Source organism: Onychostoma macrolepis, chromosome 22, assembly GCF_012432095.1.
Source record: "Onychostoma macrolepis isolate SWU-2019 chromosome 22, ASM1243209v1, whole genome shotgun sequence".
NCBI lineage: Eukaryota > Metazoa > Chordata > Actinopteri > Cypriniformes > Cyprinidae > Onychostoma > Onychostoma macrolepis.
In genome coordinates, this window is record NC_081176.1 from 1,679,278 (window position 1) to 1,701,753 (window position 22,476).

The 22,476-nt window shown below is 36.5% G+C and overlaps 2 protein-coding genes across 2 annotated transcripts; both read right to left on the reverse strand.

Moving 5' to 3' along the window:
- Positions 1–3,395: 3,395 nt before the first annotated feature.
- Positions 3,396–14,024, reverse strand: znf76 (zinc finger protein 76). The gene is given in 14 exon segments (XM_058761916.1): positions 3,396–3,860; positions 4,221–4,325; positions 4,398–4,591; positions 4,672–4,872; positions 6,319–6,498; positions 6,787–6,988; positions 7,564–7,664; positions 7,667–7,679; positions 8,748–8,819; positions 9,876–10,009; positions 10,084–10,161; positions 11,648–11,731; positions 12,393–12,479; positions 12,689–14,024. Coding segments are annotated over 14 exon segments (1,584 nt in total). The 5' UTR covers positions 12,738–14,024; the 3' UTR covers positions 3,396–3,776.
- A 1,018-nt stretch (positions 14,025–15,042) lies between these two features.
- c22h6orf89 (chromosome 22 C6orf89 homolog) lies at positions 15,043–21,918 on the reverse strand. The gene is made up of 8 exons (XM_058761945.1): positions 21,746–21,918; positions 21,097–21,626; positions 19,456–19,621; positions 18,733–18,869; positions 18,564–18,646; positions 18,342–18,477; positions 16,739–16,862; positions 15,043–16,653 (listed from the first exon to the last, which is right to left on the reverse strand). The coding sequence occupies exons 2-8, from the start codon at positions 21,283–21,285 to the stop codon at positions 16,571–16,573; spliced, it is 918 nt and encodes a 305-aa protein (XP_058617928.1). The 5' UTR covers positions 21,286–21,626; positions 21,746–21,918; the 3' UTR covers positions 15,043–16,570.
- Positions 21,919–22,476: the final 558 nt, after the last annotated feature.

Consider the following 22,476-nt stretch of genomic DNA (forward strand, 5'->3'; position numbering starts at 1 on the left):
AAAAAAAAAAATTTCAATGTTTTGGTACAAAGTTCCTATGTTTTTTTTTTGTTTGTTTGTTTTTTTTTCTAAGCTCTTATGTTCTTTTTCTAAACTTCTAAGGTTTAGTAAGCTTTTTTTTTAGTTTTTGTACTAAGTTTCTGATTTTTGCAAATTTTCAAAATTTTAGTACTAGGTTTATATGTTTTTTCTAGGTTTTGGTACCAAGTTCCATGTTTTTTTTCTAAATGTTGTAAGTTTTAGTACTAAGTTCCTCGTTAATTTTCAATTTTTATTTTACATTTCAGTACTAAGTTTTTATGTTTCTCCCCTTAAGGTTTCATACTAAGGTCCTGTTTTTTTTCTCTAAAATTTCTTAGTTTAGTACTACATTTTTTTTAAGTTTTAGTAGGCTACTAATTTCCTGATATTTCTAAGTCTTCTTAATTGTAGTACAAAGTTTATATGTTTTTTTCCTAATAGTAGTAGTTTTTAGTACTATTTCATGTGTGTTATAGATGTTTGGACGTAGTTTGTGAGCCCTAACCCAAGACACATTTCTGTCACTGTGACAGACCATGACATTTTTAATCTGAACTGAATTCATTAAAGAAAAGTTGAACGTATGGAGATTTTTTTAACTTTCAATCTGTTGAGACTCCAGCAGGATCCTCTGCGGAAAGAATCGAGGAAACAAAACAAACCATGCTGTGAAAAGTGAAGTGGCGTGAGCAGATTTAGTTTTGTGAGAGTTTGTAAAGTGATTTAGTCGTGTTGACGTGTTTGGCAGCTGTTGGCCGAAGTCTCACAGTGTCTCATTGTCCTAAAGTTCCCGGGAAACTAAACCAGCAGCTGTCGCTTGGCACACACACACACACACACACACACACACCCTGCCCCCATATCCTCAAACAACCAAAACAAACCCCCATCACAATCCAAACAATCCCTCAGCTGGGGCTCAACACAAGCCAGGACAGGTTAACCCTTCACAGAGCATTTATGTGAGACATAATATCACAGTTTCTCCTCTAGTCAAGCCAAGTCGAGTCAGCGCTTTATACAATACAGACTGTGCCAAAGCAGCTTTACAGTATTAAACAGGCAAGATTTCCAGTTAAAGTCAGTTCATCATTGAATTCAGTGATGCCGTCGTCCAGCTCAATTCAGTTCTAATAGTATCTGTGCAATAAAGTGGATAATATTGCCAGAAACGAAGCGTCCTCGACTAAGGAACCGAAACCAGTCCTGCAGCAATGAGATCAAATGCAGAACAAATGACGAAGAAAAAGTCCAGAGAAAGACCCTATAGTCTCTAATTGTGCTCAGATTTCACTTTAAATAGCAAAAGTACTAAATAATCAAAACGCTACTCTCTCTCTGTTATTGTTAACTATAAGTTTTAATACTTCAGTTTCAACTTATTCTCAGTTAGTTGCCAATGCTACATTTATGATTTTAGTTTTAGTCATTTTGTTATGTGCTTTTGTCAATATTTCTATTAGCTTTTTTTAATTTCTAAAGATTACAATTTTTGAATAATCTTTAATACTTTAACATTTCAACTTATTTTAGCCAAGGCAATATTTCTTTTAATTTATTTTTAAAAGCTATTTATACTATTTATTATTTATTTAAACAATTTAAATAGCTAAAACTGAAAAAAGAAAAAAAAAAAGAATAAAAATGACAAAAGTGCATTACATTGCAACAAAATTTAATGGAAATTTAACATAATAATAATATATACTAAAATAATACTAATGAAACATCAGTGTTCTACATTCAGTTTATAGTTGTATAGACGTTTATTGAAGACTCGTGAAGTTGAAACGTCAACGAAACTCAACTGAGAACTCAATTAAGTCTCCTGAGCTGCGAAAAAGCAGCATTCGAGACTCTAAAGTGAAGTTTCGTGATTCGTTTGGCCCATGTATCCGATCACAGGTCACGACAGGAAGAGATCAGCCCAGAATTCAGAGTATTTCCTGTTTCAGCCGCTTGTGTTTTCAAACACAAAAAGGCCTAAAAGAGCCGAACGACTAAACTCACACAGATTTAGAGACACTTTACTTAGCGCTTCACACAACCATGATGAACTACAGCGGCTTACACACACACACACACACACACACACACACAAACATGCACACACACACACAAGATAGTTAGGTGTAGGTCCAGAACATACTGTTCCAGAGAACATATCTGGCAGTAATTTAAGAGTTTATTTGTATTGTCAGTGTGTCACCTAAACACACCCCACCCTCATCAGCTCAGATAAGAAAACCTGACACCAGCATACGGGTGTGTGTGTATGTGTGTGTGTGTGTGTGTGTGTGTGTGTGTGATCTTAGTCTGGGTGTGTCCTGGGTTTAACTTCCTCTTGTACTCACACACACACACACACACACACACACTGGTGTTTCCAGTCAGTATTGAGGAGGAGGAAACCCCAAAACCACTGCTTTTTTTCTGCCCCCCTCTCGTCACTGGCTGACATCACAGCAGCTCAGCCAATCAGAGACTGTTGTCGAGGAAGAACTGAGAACATGTATGTATGTGTGTGTGTGTGTGTGTGTGTGAACTGCTGTAAAAGACGGAAATACATCTATAGTCTGATTCAACACAAATTCACATTCTGGAAAACCATCTTTAAAAAAGCACAGTAAAGAAGCTGTTAAACATATCTCAATACTTGTTCATATTTGTCACTTCAACTGAGGCAAAACATTTTAAAATGTAAAAAAAAATAATTAAAAAAAATAAGGTTAGTGTTTGGGTAGTCATGATTAAAACTCTGTGGTAGGTCCTCATTTAGTTCTGTAAATATGTGTGTTATTCTTTGAGGTTCTGTTAGTGTAAACAAACACATTGTAAAGTTTCGGTAGTTCAGTGATAATATAATGAGCAAACTGTAGTTTGAGCTCCCATCAGATAGAGAGTAAAGCTGCTGACCTCTGCTGGACACATTATGACCTCTGCTGGACACATTACAGTACTGCAGCTATGAACAAGACACAAATGCACTTAGGTGAGTAAATAAAATCATTCCTGTGATTTGTTTGTTTGTTTGTTTGTTTGTTTGTTTGAGAACCGCCATATTAAGTAACGTCAGTGTTCTCACTGATTTAGACGAAGCGGGAGATTCAAATCAAAAACAGCGCGAGTCTTCTAACGGCTTTTACCTCATTGGAAAAGGAGCTTCAGAAATGTATTTAGGATTATTCAAGTTTTTCTAGAACTCAATGTAATGACACACACGTATAATATTTCTCACATTAAGCCGCTAAAATGAAATACGAGGACGAAAATCAATTTGGATGTGTTAATTTTTGTGACAACTACACGGAATACTGCGGTGTTTTTTCACAAATACAATACAAAACAAACATAATAATTCCATTATCGTAAGAAGAAAATAAATATTTTAATAAGAATATTCTGCAAAATACGATTAAATGACAAGCAAATATGCCCCTGTTTGGATCGATCAGCGGTTCAACTGCCTTTAAACAGATTCGTCATTTTTTCACGTTTTGGTTTTCGTCGCGTCTCTCGTTTGAAGAGTAGACCATTTAATAATTCAAAAAACACATTTCACAAAGAGTTACTGGATAAAGCATATTTATTAACAAATATACATTTTTATTTTCATATTGTTTCACTTCTACTGGCTCAAAGCAGGTAAAAAAGACCCTTTAAGACTGCAGAAACATGTCTTACTCTCATACACGCTAAACGTAAAAAAAAGAAAAAGAAAAAAAAGTGAGGCGTCTATACGTGATTTTCAGCTGTCACTGATCTGAGGTCAGTCCGCTGTGCTGAATCGCTGCTGTTGCCATGGTGATCGCTTCCTCTAACGTCTGCTGATCTTCTAACTGCATACACAACCAATACACACAGTTCAACAACATATTATCACTATATACTGTACAAACTACAATAACATTATTTAGTTTTTCTTGAATAAAATAAATGCTAAGTCTTTTTTAAATGACTATAAAACAGTATGCCAATATGGCATACTATTTACGTTAAAATTTTAATTACATTTGAAAGTTTTTGATCGTTTGTGTTGACTCTACACAAAAAAAGCGATCAATATGAGGCCAAAACCGCGAATAGAAGATAAGTTTAAGGTAGTTATTTTAGCTAAAATGTTACATGTAAACACAAATATACCATCACCACGTTTAGTGTGTAGTATTGTAATCTGAGTAATTAGCCATGTTTCGTACCTGTACTGCGATCTGTGTGCCATTTTCTGTTGCTAGCAGCGCTACCTGCTGGTACGGCGACGCATTCACTTCAGTCATGATGCCGTTTGATGTTACTATGGCAACCTGCAGGAACGAACTCAGTTAGAGATTTGAGCTCTGATGACCACACAACACCATCCATCCCATAATACCCACCGGCTGCAGCTCTTTGCCATCCGTAACCATGGTGACCTGCTGCCCGCCGGTGGTTCCGTCCTGGGTCACCATGGTGACGGCCGTGCCGAGCACCTGCAGGTGTGAGCTGATGATGTCGTCGGTTTCCATGGTGACTTTGGCATCACATTCGCTCTGCTCGGCGTCCTGCGGCGACGCCTCGAAAACCTCTGCGTCTGCACACAAAATTGTTCGTAAGTGCCTTCGAATTCAGTGAAAGTGAATGCAAGTCACGCGAAATAAGAGAAAGACGTACCGGCGTCCTCCACGGTGTCGAAGTCTCCGTGCGCGGTGCGCTTGTGCATGGCCAGCGTGGACGTCTGTCTGTAGGTCTTCCCGCAGTGGCTGCAGGTGTACGGCTTACAGTGCGTGTGAACCACGTGATGCTTATAAAGACTGGAGTACTCCGTGAAACTCTTCCCACAGCCGGGAACCGTACACAGATACGGCTTCTCACCTGAGACAGCAAACAGAACGATGAAACAGACACTAAAGACCGATAACTAATGTTATCAACACCATCATCACCAACACATGATGTTTGTTATAAGCGTGTTGCAGTTTTGTTGCTTGTTGCTTTAAATGCTTGAGCTCTTTAAAGTCGTACGTCAGCTGGAAAAATCGCAACTAAGAAAAATAAGATTAAATGGAAATACCAAAATTGCTAAATTTAGAACTGAATATAAATCGAATCTAGTAAACAGAAATATGAACTAAGAAAAATGATGTACATAGTAAAATTACCAAAACTTAAAGTAAAAAAACAAAAAAACAAAACTGAAAATATAAAATGTAAAAAAAAAGTACTGAAAGTGATTCCAACGATATTGTTCCTTTGTATTGTTATAGTTGTGGTGTGAACTTCACTATTCTCAAAGAATTAGAACGATTTTTAAAACTTTATTATTATTGTTATAGTTATCATTTTTGGTGTGATCGGGCCTTAACACTGAAGTTGCGTTCGCGGTAGTGAAATTTTGCATGTAAAAAAGGTCCACTGTCAACAGTGTAGCAATGTATAAAGTCACTTTCAAACCATGTAGCTTTCTGTTGGTCAACGTGGCAAATTTGTGTGACCAACTTGAACATGTGAGAAATCTACTTGGAGAACTTTTTTCACCCTTTTCAAAAAGATTCCATTTTGAATGACTGTGAAATTCCACAGAGCAATGGTAAATGTGAATGCAAATATATGAAGGCAGGTAATTATAAAGATAACTATGACGATAACTATATTATCGTCCACAGTAACGCATGATAACATTCTGTTTATTATAAGTGAGCTGCAGTTTTGTGGTCTGCCACTTTAAATGCTGGAGCTCTTTGAAGTCGGAAGGATTCTGATAGGCTCTGAATGTTTTTATCATTCATCAGCTGGAAGAAAAAAAAAACTTACTGAAAAAAAGTTGAATTTGAAGTAATAATATTGTTAAAACTAAAACATGCAGAAATAAAAGCTTAACAGAAATATCAAAAAGAACTAATAAAAATAACAAGCACATAACAAAATTAGTAAAACTCAAAGTAAAATTAAAACGAAAACTGAAAATATAAAAATACAGTACTTCTGAAAGTGATTCCAATGATACTGTTCCTTTGTATCATTATGATTGTGGTGCAAAGTTCCCTATTATTAAAGAATTAGAATGATTTTAAAACCTTTATCATTTCTGTTATAGCTATCGTCACATTTGTGAAATTCGCAGGTCTACTTGTCAACAGTGTATGAAGTCACTTTCAAATCAATCAGCTTTCTGGTGGTCAACTCATCAAATTCACATGACCAACATGAACTGGAGCGAAATCTGCACCGGTAACCTTTTTGCCATTTGCGCAAAATTCCCAGTCGCGCATATTCCTATTGGAATTATTAGAGCAGCGGTACATGTGAGCGCTGTGTTACCGGTGTGTATCCTCATGTGGTTCTTGTAGTTGGTTGCGCTGGCGAAGGCTCTTCCACAGGACTGCTCCGGACACAAGTATGGCCGCTCGCCTGTGTGCGTTCGCGTATGAACCTTACGAATGTTGGAGGTGGTGAAGGAGCGTCCGCAGCCCTCAAACGGACACTTAAACGGCTTCTCGCCTGCAAGAGAAAGATAGTTAGGTCGCTTAATTTTTTTTTTTTTTATAGCTTTTTCTTTTAACCATACAGATTGTGTCAGTAAAGTAGCTTTACCGTATTAAATAGGAAAATAGTGTGTCAATAATGCAAGAGGACAATAGTAAACACTCAATTTTCAGTTAAAGGCAGTTCATTATTGAATTCAGTGATGTCATCGTCCAGCTCAGTTCAGTTTAAATAGTATCTGTGCAATCAAGTCGATGATATTGCTGTAAATTTCTGCGTTTAAACTCGGTCATGCGTTCGTACCAGTGTGTGTGCGCACGTGCTTCTGCAGGTCTCCGGACGTTTTGAAGGCTTTGTAGCACATGTCCTCGGGGCATTTGTAGGGTTTTTCGCCCGTGTGCGTGCGCAGGTGGCTCTTGAGCCCGTACCCGGTGGCGAAGGCTTTAGCGCAGGACGGTACTTCGCATCGGTACGGACGGTCACCCGTGTGCGAGCGCTCGTGCACCTGCGACACACACAAACACACACATACAGTTGTGGTCAAAAGTTTACATCTCCCTTTCAGAATCTGCAAAATGTGAATTATTTTACCAACATTGGAGGAATCAATACAAAATGCATGTTTTTGTTTATTTACACAAAAATGCTGGAAAACCAAAGAATTTGTGGGAGCTGAGGGATTTTTCTGAAGAACAGCAGGCAGTTTAACTGTTCAGAACAAACAAGGGACTCATGAACAACCATCACTAAACAAAAAAACACAGCTGTGGATCATTCAGGTAACTACACAGTATTAAGAATCAAGGGGATGTAAACTTTTGAATGGGTTCATTTTTATAAATTCAATTATTATCTTGTCTTGTAGACTATATGTAAACATCTTTTATGTGAAATATCTTCTGCAGGTCAGTACTAAATAAACAATAACATGCATTTTGTATGATCCCTCTTATTTTGGTAAAATAATTAACATTTTGCAGATTATGAATGGGGGATGTAAACTTTTGACCTCAACTGTACACACAGCTGTAAGACTCTAGAGGCCTGCTCTGCCCCTGTGCATTGTGGGAAGCTCTGTACCTTCAGATGGTGTGCTGTGGTGTAATATCGGCCGCAGCCCGTGTGTCCACAGCGGAAACTCTTCTCTCCGGCCTGCTGGACTTTACCAGAGCTCCAGACCTGCCCTCAAACATCAGCTGAGAAACAACACACACGTTATATGGACAATTATATACACACAATGCATCTATCTGTTTAAATAAACAAATAAACTATCTATATAAACAACAAAGTAGTACTGTTACTGTTGACTAAAACTATTAAAAATTGTTTTCGGCAATTGAAATAAAGCTGAAATAAAATGTAAAAACAAACAAAAATTTAAAACTTGAACATCAGTTAGTCAAAAGTTAGAAATGTTGCCTTGAAAACTAAATGAACCAAATCATGCATTGTATAATGAATTTGTGCTGTTGCCATCTAATCAGCGTAATAAGGTAACAAGATATAATCGAATTAGACTAAAGTACTCTTTTGTACACCAAGCTGTTTTAGAGCTCAATAAGTTTAAAGTCTTTGTAATTGTGAGGGAACCTGCTGTAACGCAAGACAAATTTCAGACTTTGTCTGACAATAAAGTTATAATGTATCGGATTCGTATGAAATGAGTAGGTTTTTGTTTAACTACTAGAATTTCTCAACTGAAACAAATATAAACAAAAAGATAAATAGAAATATTTTTAATAACTAATAAAAATAATAATTACTAAAATGTGAAGTAAAATGAAAATATGAAAATAAAAGCGATTTAAAAATATGAATAAATACTATAATAGTATTGAAAAATAATAAAATGAAACTGAAAAAAAAAAGAATAAAATCAATAAATTATCTAAATAAAGCAAATGAGTAAATTAGCAATCTATCTGGCTATGTATCTAAATAAACAAATAAAAATCAATCAATTATGTATATAAATAAACATTGGTAAATAAAATCAGTTATCAATCTCAATATTAAAAAGAAAAACTTAATAAATTATCAATCTATCTGAATAAATATATACATAAGTAAAATCAATAAATTATCTATTTGTCTGTATCTAAACAAATAAAATAAATAAATGATTGATTGATCTAAATTAATAAAGATATAAATAAAATCAATTAATAATTTAAATAAATAAAATCAATAAATGACTGATCTATTTAAATAAACAAACAGAAATAAGTGAAATTAATAATTTGTCTGTCTGTCTGTCACACCTGTATGCTGGTCTGCTCCACTCCATTTGTGTTCTCGATGTTTTCATCGACCTCGACCTCTGACCCCGTCAGCTGAGCCACATCAAATCAAACACAAGTTATGAACGTATAAAATCACTAGGGTTGGGTATCGTTTCACTTTTATCAATTCCGATTCTTATCGATTCCAATAAGATAATAAATCCACTATATAAAAACATTTATTCTGTGTCTTTTTACAAAGCATTCTGTTGCAGCTGAATAACAAATATCAGCAGCCTACAGAACACAAGAGGAAATTTTGCCTATGCTTTTTATCAAAAATACCACACCAAAAACAACTAGGCTAATATAAATTTCAAATATTAAAGTGTTAAAGATAGATAAAAAATTAAGTTTTATTAATTTCTCAACAGTAGTAGTAGCCTAGCCATATTTCTTACATTCTACTGAACGATAATACATTTAATAATACATTTCTGCCACAATGTCTTCAAGTTAAACCGAACTTTTATTTTGACGGGTTGCCGTGCATACATATGACACTAGTTTTGCTCAAATGAAAGGGTACATCGCTCATGGATTGACTCTCAGAGCAGTTCTGGAGATGTTGTTCGTGTATTTATGTCCTCATTTAGAGAGACGACAGACGGTGAAATCTCCGCGAGCGTTGCGTGCTTTAATTTGTGTGTAGTAAAAACAAACAAAAAAACACACAGAGACACGCAGAACATGAACGATTCATATTTAAAATGCTTTGGCTTAATATTCACAGATACTAGTCTATATTGCGATTTGATTGAGGTGTAATGACGTACTTTTGATTACTTCATCCAAACTTTACGTGAAATTCCATGTTAAACTGTAAATTGTATTTTTATGACTGGATTCCACGATTCTGTCTGCGTTTTCCGCCCTAACAACCTTTTCTGCCGTGGAAATGCACAGAACAGTTCGAGAACGGACACAGGCTGGGAACGCGCAATTTCTTAAATCGCTTTAAATCACATTAAAATGCAAATGCAGGAATCGTTAAACAGAATCGAAATCTTGGAAATTTAGAACTGGTTCTAAAATGGAACCGGTTTTTGATACCCAACCCTAAAAATCAGGGCTAGCGTTGAGCATGTCACGTATGTGTGGTCAGACCTTGCTAGCGTAGCTCTCCAGCGTAGCGATGGCCTCGGCGTTTAGCTCCACAGCGCCGCCCGTCTGGTGGTGGATGTACGCCGTGCTGCCGTCCTCCAGCTGAACGGCCTCCACGGCGCCGGGGTCGAAGCCGTCTGTCACACACAGAGGTCAGAGGTCAAGCGCGCTCAGGGACTCGGTGTATGTAAGAGAGTTAGCGTATGGGCACCTTTAGGTGTGTGGTGAATGAAGGCCGTGGTCCCATCCTCCAACTGCACCGCCTGACCGTCCTCAAACGCCAGCGACTCTAAACACACACACTCGTTAGTATCACTCTCTCTCTCTCTGAGTATCACCAAACACTCTTATATGAAATCTGTTTCATTTTTTTCCAGATTCTGTTTTTCCCATTTAAATTTTTTCTGGACTCCTGTTTAATGTTTAAAGTAGTGCTGTCAAACGATTAATCACGATAAATCGCATCCAAAATTAAAGTTTTTGTTTACATTATATATGTGTGTGTACCTTGTATATTTATTATATATATATATATATATATATATATATATATATATAAACTACACACACATACAGTATATACTTTGAAAATATTTACATGTATATACATTTAAATGCTTATATTTTACATTATATATTTAATATATAAACAGAACATTTTTTTTTAAATATATACTGTACGTGTGTGTATTTAAATATATATAATAAATATACACAGAACACACACATATATTATGTAAACAAAAACTTTTATTTTGGATGCGATTAATCGCGATTAATCATTTGACAGCACTACTTTAAATTAAGTTGGATTAACCAAAAAGCATGTCTAATTAATTAAAATCATTAAACCTAAACAATTTAACATCAATTTATTAAAAGTTTAATAAAAATAACATGTTTAGGGCCTTATTACATTTTTTTTTTTTCACCTTATGTTTTAGTTACCAAATTCTGTGTTTTTGCATGTCTAATTATTTGAATGCATACAAACAAGTTTCATTTATTCTTACAATAGCCTTATGAAATGTTTTTTTTTTCCTCAGAAATTCTTTGATGTGTATTTACATTCTTTTATCATCAAATGAATGCATAAAACATTAATAAGTTATCTTTTTTACATGTTGTTCATGTATTTATGTCCTCACAGACTGCAAACGATGGCCGCGAGCGTCACATGCACTTTATTACGAGAAGTAAACAAGTGAAGAGTGGAGAGAAACATGGAATATCCATGGAATAAAAGAAAAAATGTATTGTTGTTCCTTGGATGTCATTTTGATAGAATACTGTTGTCAAAGACACCATTCTGAAGCTAAACACAGATGTTTAAATAGACAGACTAAAAGACTAATGATTCTGTATGAATTTAATAAAGTTAATTTGTCATTCATACAGAGAATGATTTTTAGAACTATATCATTATGAATGGGGCTTTATAAGCTCCGGTTCCCATAGAAACCTGAGGCTGGTTTTACGTGCGTTATAACGCCGCATGCGCATTGGCTGGTCTAGCCAAAAAAAAAAAAAAACGCTTTTTAAACGCTATTTAAACATAAGAAACAACATTCATAGGGCAGTTCATTTCAGATTTGGTTGCTGATTTGAAACGTGTGATTTAATTGTGAGCTCATACGGCAGTTTTTGAGATTTCAGGATTCATTCATTTAGATAGGACTTGGTCTTGTATGAGCTGCCCGGAGGCGTTGCAAATATGGCCGCCGAGTGAACAGATTTTCCTTGATATCACACTTGCTCAGCGGCGTCACACACACCTTTCTGCTGGATGCTGACGTGCTGAATGAACGCCGTGGTCCCGTCCTCCAGCTGAACCGTGTTTCCCTCCATTAGACTCGTATCTAAACATCACAACACCATCAGATCTCTTACACCAGGGCTGTCACTAACATTGATTTGGGTAATCGAGTAATCGGTCGATTACTATGGCGATTAATCGGTTGATTATTCTGACGATTAATCGAATAATTATAATTCATTTTTAAAGTAATAAAAATAGACCTAAGTGAACAATAGCCTATAAAATGACTTAAAATACTAGCGCTGTCAAAGGATTAATCGCATCCAAAATAAAAGTTTTTGTTTACATAATACTATGTATATTTATTATGAATATATAAATACACACATACAGCATATATTTTAATGGTTAAATAAAGGAATAAACAAATAAAAATAACATTTTGAAAATATTTACATGTATATATTCATAGTCATATAAAAAAAATAAAACATTTCTTGCGTTTGCTCGCGTACTTGGCAAATAAAGCTAATTCTGATTCTGATACAATTTATATTATAAATAAGTATATGAAATATAAACATTTTACTTAAATATATACATGCATGTGTGTGTATTTACATAATGAATATATACAGTACACACAAATGTATTATGTAAACAAAAACTTTTCATTTGGATGCGATTAATCGCGATTAATCGTTTGACAGCACTTGTTATAATACTAATACTACGTGCATATTTTCATGAGATTGTCTCACCGCTGATGGTCTGCTGTATGTAAGCCGTGGATCCGTCGCTCAGAGCCACGGCCTGAAGCCCCAAACCCTCCATCATCTCACTGCAGCCTGAACACACACACATTACACCTTAAACACAGCCGCATCACACAACTATACACATGTACAGTCGTTATCAGATACCTTACACCTCAAATACAGCAGTCAAATAACAATACAATTCGACTGACATCTGAGAATCTTTCAGGAGAATGATTGAGTTTTATTTCAAATATGTAAAGCGTTTAGATTTCACATGCCATCTTGGCAACATTTACCGTTATTCGGGGAACTGTCGTGGGCAAAATGTTGGTCATGAGAATGCATTGCGTTGACCGACAGAAACCTGCTTGGTTTTAGTGATTCTGTGCAAGTGGCACTTCACGTACAGTGGATATTTACTACTGTGCATTTTTGCCGTGGCTTAATTTATATTTAGCATTTTAGGTTCATTAGGTTCAAGATTCCTGGTATTGCAACATTGTTTTAATGCTAACGAAGCTGATTTTCCTCCCAAATTCTCATAAATGCATTGCATAAAATTAATTATTATAAAAATTGCATTTTGTTGATCATGGCAGTATTTATAAAGCAATAAATAAAATCAATAATTGCGACATTATTTTGAGTGATAATGATTACATTTTTCTCCCAAATTCTCATTATCAAAAATGCAAAAAAAATAAAATTATTTATTTTTTATTAGTATTTGTTGTATTTGCTTAATTTATGTCGATGTTAATTACATTTTTTTTATTGTACTTATACATGTGAAACATGCGAAAACAATAACTGAAATAAAGCTTAATAGAATTAAAAAATAAAAATAAATAATAACATGACGAAAGCACAAAATTACTAAAACAAAAGTTAAGTGATTTCAAACACTTTATGCGTAAAGCGTTTAGATTTCACACGCCACTTATACCGTTATTCAACGAATCTTCGCAGGCGAAATACACACAATCGAGAGTTTAAAGCGAAATACTGGTCAGGTGAAATTGGCATGTTGACCAACAGAAATCTGATTAATTTTAAAGTTATTCTGTGTTTGCTGCATTGTACAGTGGATGTTTTGCCGCGAAATTACGGCCGCGTCAACTACCGAACTTTTTGGCGTTGCTTAGCAACGCAAAGTTGACTACAGTAAATCCAGCAGACACTGGTGCTGCTGTTGCTAAGCAACATACGGTCCAGTTGAGTGTCAAAATAAGTTAAAAGCACCATATTTGCGCTGCTGCAAGACACACTAAAAAGTACCATGGTACTACCCTGTGTTTCCACGTTTACCATGGTAATACCGTGGTGTGTTTGAGGAACCCCGGAGCACCATGTAAATCACTTCTGATTCTGGTGATAATACTGCACCATGGTACTACCACAGTACTTTTGTAAGTGTGTTTACAGTGCAGACGAACGCAGACACGCGCACGCCGCAGGCCTCGTGTCACACACACACTCACGCGCACTCTCACACGCGCACAAACACACATATAGACGGACAGAGCGCGGGAATAACGCGAATAATGTTAGTGTGCGTGTGTCTGCAGCGCTGCTGTGTGTCCGCCACTATCCCATCATTCTCTCCGGAGCAGCAGCAGCGCAGGCTGGGATACTCACCACCGCCAGCGGCCCGACATGCACCGCGACACGCGATCACGCGACACACGCAGCGCCTCGGTCCTCCGGCAGGCGGCGCTCAAACCGTACATTACAAGATAAAGTACAGACTATGTTTGAAAATCGGTTTGCTTCCATAAATGTGATCCTGGACCCCAAAACCAGTCATAAAGGTCAATTTTTGGAGATTTATACATCATCTGAAAGCTGAATAAATAATCTTTCCATTGATGTATGGTTTATATTTACAATATTTGATCGAGATGCAACTATTTGAAAATCTTGAATCTGAGGGTGCAAAAAAATCTAAATATTGAGAAAATCAATAAAATAACAAATGCGTGAGCTGGAAAGCACAACGTTTAAGAGGTTTTCATCGCAGAACCTAGAGTAAAACTATTATAAATGAACACGAATAATAACATTCAGAGGAATAAAATGAAGTATGAGAAAGACCTGTTGTAGCATCTCAATATAATGATGGGTGTTAGATTTACTATTTTGATTTCCCCCCATTTCTGTTAATGAATGTGTTAGTAAATACTAAAAATATATTATAATACTAATAATAATTACATATTAAATTATAGAATTTTGTAAAGCAACTATTCAGTCCAAAGTCCCGTGTGTTTGAGCCACAGAGCGCCTCCTGTCGCCAACACAGAGACTCACATCCGGTTCTCCACATTCACTTCCGCCGCGTTCCATTCTTTCGCGTTTCTGCTCTTAATAACCCGGAACCGGAAGAATACAGCTCATGTGGAGGAAATCTTCTTCACAAACACTCACTGAGGAAATGTATACAGCAAAAACTTACCTTTATTATGTTCAAAAAGCTTTTTGATAATCTTAGTACTGTTGTTTAAAAGTTATTTCTGACCAATATTGATATTAACTTTAGCATTATTATATTTTTCGTTACTTTTTAAGTACTATACCCATATATAAAAATAATAATTACTTATATATTTATAATTCTATATCGAATTTATATTTCTTTGGCAATAAAGAAGAAAAAAGTTTTTTTTTTTTCTCACCTGGACCAACTCGGTCTCTAATGCATACTTCCACATAATCAGCTTTTTTTGTTGCATTTGAACACTTCACACGCTCAGTCTGGCTTTAGACATTATAAAACCACCATCACACATCTGTTTTCTCTCTAAATGTGACGAACAATCACATAAGAAACACTGCAATCACACGCAGCGGGTTACGAACAGCAGCTTTTGTTTACTGTGTAAATCCTGCAGTAAAATCACAATCAACATAAATCTCTGAATCATATTAGTAAATCACATCATCTGCATCTCATTATTTACAATGATTAATCTCCAGAGAACAAAAAACGTTGGCTATATTAAACCGTCGGCACGATCTGACGGCGGTGATGTCGTCGCTCGACCAGGAAATGACATCATCGGCTGATGGCCAACATTTAAAGTGCTCTGATTGGCTGATCGCGGAACATGTGCGGATCACATTTCAACACTGAAATTAGATTCATGACAATAAAACGCATTTCCGACATGTTACTGTGATGCAAAAATATTCACCATCATTACCATAATGAAAAAAAACGTAGATTCTCCTGATAAGTCCTTGTTACCATAATATTACAAAATATTCTCAAATGTCATTACCGTAATACTCACAAAAATGAATTGTTCTCATTACCGTAATACAGAAAAATTCTTGTTCTCGTCACTGTAACACGTACAAAAAACCTCCTTCTCATTACCATCATGAAAAATATAATCATTCTCATTACCTTCACCAAAAACAGAGATTTTGAACAAAATAATTCTCATTCCCATAATGAAAAATATACACTAATTCTCATTACCATCATAAAAATGCATTTCTTACTGCCATAATGAAAAATATGATCATTCTCATTACCTTCACCAAAAATTTAAAAAAAAATTACTATATGAAGAGAGATTTTAAATAATAAATAATTTTCATTCTCATTACCATAATGAAAAATATACACTAATTCTCATTACCGTCATAAAAAAAAGATTTACCATAACAAAAAAAAAAAAAAAATCATAAAATTATTCTCATTTCCATTATATCAGTTATATTTATTCTCATTACCGTTACACTTTTTTTTACCATAAAAATATTCCCCCAAACAATTCTCAGCACTGTATCACAGAAATAGTACTCTTGTTTATTTAAATTCAGTCAGTACGACAAATACTACCATAAAAATAATTTACAGTTGGCTTTATAAATTAACATCAAGTAATTGTATTGTAACAGTAATGAGAATTTTTCTGTATACAGTAATGAGATTGTGTTTTTGCATCCCAGTAGGTTGAGGACGAAATGCGCTTAAACAGCAATGAAAACAATGTCAAAATGTACTAAAATATCCTAAAATAGGTTTGATTTTCTTTCAACAAAATACAGTTTCTTTGAAGTTTGCGAGCGTCAGAAAGCATCACCGGAACCCAGGATCACAGACGCTCAGCAGCAGAAAGAGACGTCACTGAACAGGTCTGCGGTTCTCCTCGGGACGGATCAGAGTCTCAGAGCACAGGGCCGTCACACAGCACTCGCTGAGCTCCAGACGGGAAGAGCTCCATCAGCCAGTAGCGCGGGTCGGCCAGCACTGCGCACAGAAGAAGAAGAAGCAGCACAGTAATGAAGAGACGCTCCGGCGTCTGCAGCTCACGGCTCTGAGAGATGCGTCTTACCCATGTCTCCCGGCTCCAGCCACAGACTGAAGGAGCGGCAGTGGTTTTGGCATCGCTGGACGGGAAGAACACGCACCGACGGAGAACCCTCAGCCACCACCAGCCAGCCCAACACCTGCACACGCTACAACAACGACGACGAGATGGGCCTTTATATACACTCTTCAACAGCTCACGTTAACACGGTTTAGAACTCACTGTCAGAACAAACTCATCTTGATAATGTCAGATAACTTTGATAGAAAGGCATGTAAATATTGACCACGTCACCGTTTTTTCCCAGTAAATAGATTTTTAAAGGTGCTGTTGACATGAGATTTTCACCAGATGTAGATAACAACCCAAATAATCCATACATGCCAAGAAAACAAAACAAATAGGTTCAGGCTTTGTTGGTAATGAGAGCTTCAAGACGCTCCTGCAGCAGAAACTAGTGGCATGCATCGCTCACGTGTGATTCTGTCTTCAAATCTGTGGGTCTCTTCTATGAACTCTGACCTTTAGTTCTTGTTTTGTATTGGATTGAAGTCAGGTGATTGTCTGGCCGTTCTAGCAGCTTTACTGTCTTTCTCTGAAACCAGTCGAGAGTTCGCTTGGCTGTGTTTGGGATAAGTGTGCGATATTGAAAAAAAAAATAGCATTTTTTTTCCGATAACGATAATTTTGCCGAGTGTGTTATTGTGCTGATATCTGACTACCGTGGACAGCTGCAGTTTTTGATATTCTTCATATCCTTCAAATACAAAAGCATAATGTTTTGATATTTTAAACATAAAACATTGAATACTGATATTTGAGATTATTTTAAAATGAAAAGCTACTTTAAATGTGAAATTAAAACCGCCAGCAGGTGGCAGCAAGTCACTGTTAATAAGCGAGTCATTGCGACTGAACCGAATCATTTAAACGGTTGATTCATTCAGGAACCAAACAGATGCAAAGCAGTTTTTTTTTTGTCGGTGAAAGAGCAAAATCAGGCAAGATGGTGTCTAAGTCTCTTAATATTAACTTATTGATTTTATACAACAGTTCAATAAACAATATCACATTTGTATTCATCAGGGTTCCCACACCTTGGTTATCTTTGTAACGCAAGCCTGCACTCCGTAGCTGTTCTGTTTGGTTTTTGCAAAATACTCGATAATGTCAAATTGCACATCGTTAATTACGATATTATTGCAGACGATATATATCGCACACCCCTAGTTTGGGATCATTGTCACCCTTGTTTCATCATCTTCATCCTGGTTCTGTAGCTGTTGGGACTGAATCAGCTAATATTAGTTTCCACTGACGAGGGGCAGGATTGCTTTAATTACTGATAGATTTCAGCTGGTGTCTTGGCTTTCATGCCTTTTTGCACCTTGCTTTCGTCATGTGTTCAATAGCTTTGCTCCTATGTCGTTCCACTTTATTACACATAACTTAATTTCTGAACTTATTTGTTTTGTTTTCTTTGTATGTATGGATTACTTGGGTTGTTACCGACATCTGGTGAAGATTTCAAGTCAGCAGCATCCTTAGAAATATATTTACTGGGAGAAATGTTGACGTGTTCAATGCTTATTTAACCCGCTGTATGTGTATGAAAGCGTGTTCTGACCGTGTGTTGAGCGCTGGGTCGGTCGCTCAGTTGGCAGCGCTGCAGTGTTGTTCCTGTGTTCTCCAGCAGAGGGCAGAGCTCAGTGTCAGGAAACAACCACTGGAGAAGCGTCTCTCTGGGACCGGACGAGAAACTCCTGACACACACACACACACACGAGCTTCAGACACACACAGACACAGATGCTGATGATCGTGTAATAATCAGAGCGCTGCTGGTTACCAGAGCAGGGTGAAGTTGGCAGGTGTCTGCGGCTGTGAGAACTGCTCCAGATGAGACACACGGCGAGACAGAGACTCCCCGCCCTGAAACACACACACATTAACCTCCATCACCACACACTGTGAGAGAGAGTGTGTGTGTGTGTGTGTGTGTGTGTGTGTGTGTGTACCTTGAGCAGCAGTGGCTGTGTGTGTCTGTCGATCCCCGCAGACGCTCTCAGCTCCAGCACTTCAGTCACGTCTGCGCAGGCCGAGCAGTTCACCTGCGACATCTGCGGCGCACCGGACGCCCACCGCTCGTGAAACCCTGCCCACACACACACACACACACACACACACACACCAGTGTTGGGGGTAACGCATTACAAGTAACATGAGTTACATAATCAGATTACTTCATGTAACTAGTAGAGTAACACATTACTTATTAATTCAGAAGGAAATATCTGAGTTACTTTTTCAGATAATTAACTCGTTACTGTGTTTCTCATGTATTGACGGACAGCTTGAGAGAAATTAGCAGCAAAAACACATTCAGTGTTCCTCACAATCAGTAAAAACAGTGAAATGCAAACTCAGAATATTATACAAACCTGCAATAATTAAATATGTTAAATAAGATGAATATCATTTATGTATTTAATCCCATTTTATTAACCGATGTCTTTGCTGCTGACCTTCGATGATCGGATTCACTTCACTTTTGGTGTGAAAGGGCTTTTGCATTTGTACAAGAAGAACTTTTTATATTAAAAACAAAGCAAGCCCTGCCCGGATTTAAAAAGTAACGCAATGCATTACTTTCCATAAAAAGTAACTAAGTAACATAATTCTATACTGGATTCTTGTGTAATAGGACCCTCTAACTGCGCGTCTGGCGGTGTGTGTCTCACCGTGCAGGTTGTATTTGTTGGCGATGGGCAGCTCCAGCAGCCGTGCGTGACTGAGAGGAGATGAGCTGTTGAGTCTAGCTGCGCTCGAGGAGTCCAGCAGAGGAGCGCTCTGAGGATACGTGAACACCAGCACCGCCATCAGCAGAACCCCCAGCGCCAGCACCAGCTGCACACACACACACACACACACACACACACATCTGTGACACACGCCAATACTGTGTGTGTAATATATATATATATATACATTTTTTTTTTTTTTTTAATTACAATATATATATTGTAATGTTCACAAACATGTTCATATAAAATGATACAATGCATATTGTATCATTTTATAGCAGTGATATTATTTTAAGACTACAACTGATACATTTTTAACATATTACATAATCTAAATTTATTTTTACAAATGTAAATATAAAAATTATAATATAATAATCATATGATGATAAAATTTCAGGAATAATACTATACATGTTATGTTGTGCATGTAAATATTTTTTTTAGGTTATAAAAATTTAGATGTAAAAATATTAGTGCTGTCAAACGATTAATTGCATACAAAAAAGTTTTTGTTTGCATAATATGTGTGTGTTCTGTGTATATTTATTAAGTATGTATATATATAAGTACATACACATACAGTATATATTTTGAAAATATTTACATGTCTATATTTATATTCATATAATTTATATTATAAACATTTAATATATAAACAACCTATTTTTCTGAAATCTATACATGCATGTGTGTGAATTATATATAATTAATATACACAGCACACACACATCAGCACACGACTTTTTAAAATAAAAATTCTTATTTTAAAATGATCAACAATATTATTATAGATATAGTACACACAGAAATACTATAATCATACAATAGTAAAATCCCAGTAATAAAACACTGCATGTGACTAACAGCAGTAATATTTCAGGTGACCACGTAATTTATTTCAAACATTTTGTGAAATTCTCAAAATAATGTATGTAACTTACTTATATGTGGCCATATATGAATAGAATTGTTTCATTATATTTTTATAATATAAAAAAGTATAATAAATATTCTACCATCAATATATTCTAGTAAATATTATAATAAGTTTTATATTACAATTTTATTTTTATAAATATAATGTATATGATATATATAATATGTAAAATATTTTACAAATATTGTATCTTATATTACACGTAAAAATATAATAAAATATTTTGTTACAAAAATATTAAAAATTATATATTTTTCAATTACATTTTAAATCATTTTAATAATTTATATGTATATTTTTTAGTTTTTGACGAGTTTTATCGATCTGCTGTCTGGAGTCCGTCTGCCTGTATTGTGTCTTGCTGGTGTGTGTGTGTGTGGGAGAGAGAGAGTGTGTGTGTGTGTGTGTGTGTGTGTGTGTGTGTGTGTGTGTGTGTGTGTGAGAGAGAGTGTGTGTGTGTGTGTGTGTGGGAGAGAGTGTGTGTGTGTGTGTGTGTGTGTGTGTGTGTGTGTATGTGTGTGTGTGTGTGTGTGTGTGTGTGTGTGTGTGTGTGTGTGTGTGTGTGAGAGAGAGTGTGTGTGTGTGTGTGTGTGTGAGAGAGAGTGTGTGTGTGTGTGTGTGTATCTGGCCCCTCGCACCTTGACGGTGGCCCTCAGGATGGGGAACTGTGGCGGGTCCCTGCGGGGCTCGTTAGTCTCCAGAACCTGCTTGATGAACTTCTCGATCTCGCTCTCGGACATCCCATACCTGTATCCAGACTGCCGGAGGATGTCGATGCTCTCTGACAGCTTATCATAGATGCAGGGCTCGCTGAGAGACGAGCCCATGATACCAGTGTGTGTGTGTGTGTGTGTGTGTGTGTGTGTGTGTGTGTGAGTGAGTGTGTGAGTGTGTCAGGGCTTCATCTTCATCACCAGCATCATCATCTTCTTCATCAGAGTGTGGAAACAGCTGCAGGTGTGTGTGTGTGTGTGTGTGTGTGTGCGTGTGTGCGCGTGCGTGAGAGAGAGAGTCAGGGCCTCATCTTCATCACCAGCATCATCTTTATCTTCATCAGCAGGAGGAGGAGGAGTGTGGAAACAGTGTGTTATTATGTATGTGTGTGTGTTGTAGTGTGTTTCTATCCTAAATCCCGAGAGAAGGTGTTTTCCTTCATGACTGAAGATCTCTGTAACACACAGAAACACACACACGCCAGTCGTCAGCTGACCAAAACACTCTCAAACACAGCCTCCGTCCGCCGCTTCCCGTACAAACAGCGCTCTAAAACACAAACTATCGTCTTACCGTCGCGACCGGGCCGTTTATCGGTGATTCGACGCTGATTTCCCGCAGTTTCGTGAGTTATTTCACTCGCAGGTTCGCGTTAGCTCCGCTCTCGCGCTGCCGCGTCACTCATCTGCGGGTTCACACGCGCTGATTCGACACGCGCGTCGCCATAACGATACGTTCATCAGCGATTGTTTTATTCATTTTAATTAGATGATTGATTGAGTAAATACTTAGAGTGGTTTACAGTTAATTCTCGTAAATATGTAGTTGGTAGTTTGTGGATACAAACAAGCGAAAGTGCCGTTGTAAATGATCAGCTAGAGTTTAAACTCCGTAAACCTTGACCTGAGTAAATATTAACTCAAAAGAGCAGATTTTATCAAACTGTACAGTTTGACGTTACATCACGGCAGGAATTATTAGAAAAATAATTACATTTTGTACATGTATGTACACAAATCAGTTCATAAATGTTATTAACTATTTGCATGATGATTTATTATGTATACAAATAGGTATTTTTTTCTATACTTACATATGTATAATTGTAATGTTTGTATTATATTTACATAACATGTATTGTATTACGCTATTTTTTGAAAAATAAAATAGAAATAAATTATTGAATATATTTTATCATACAAACACTAAACTAGTAATGCAGCACTGGGTTTTATATTATTTTGAGCGATATTTCCCTGAATAAAAAGTGCCTTATATTTATTAAAAAATTAAATAAAAATAGT

Excerpts from the sequence above, each read along its gene's own strand:
- c22h6orf89 (XM_058761945.1), bottom strand. The coding sequence starts at position 21,285 with ATGGGCTCGTCTCTCAGCGAGCCCTGCATCTATGATAAGCTGTCAGAG. Across the intron at positions 18,870-19,455 it reads CAACAAATACAACCTGCACG|GGTTTCACGAGCGGTGGGCG; the intron begins GTGAGACACACA and ends GTGTGTGGGCAG. Across the intron at positions 18,647-18,732 it reads CACAGCCACTGCTGCTCAAG|GGCGGGGAGTCTCTGTCTCG; the intron begins GTACACACACAC and ends TGTGTGTTTCAG.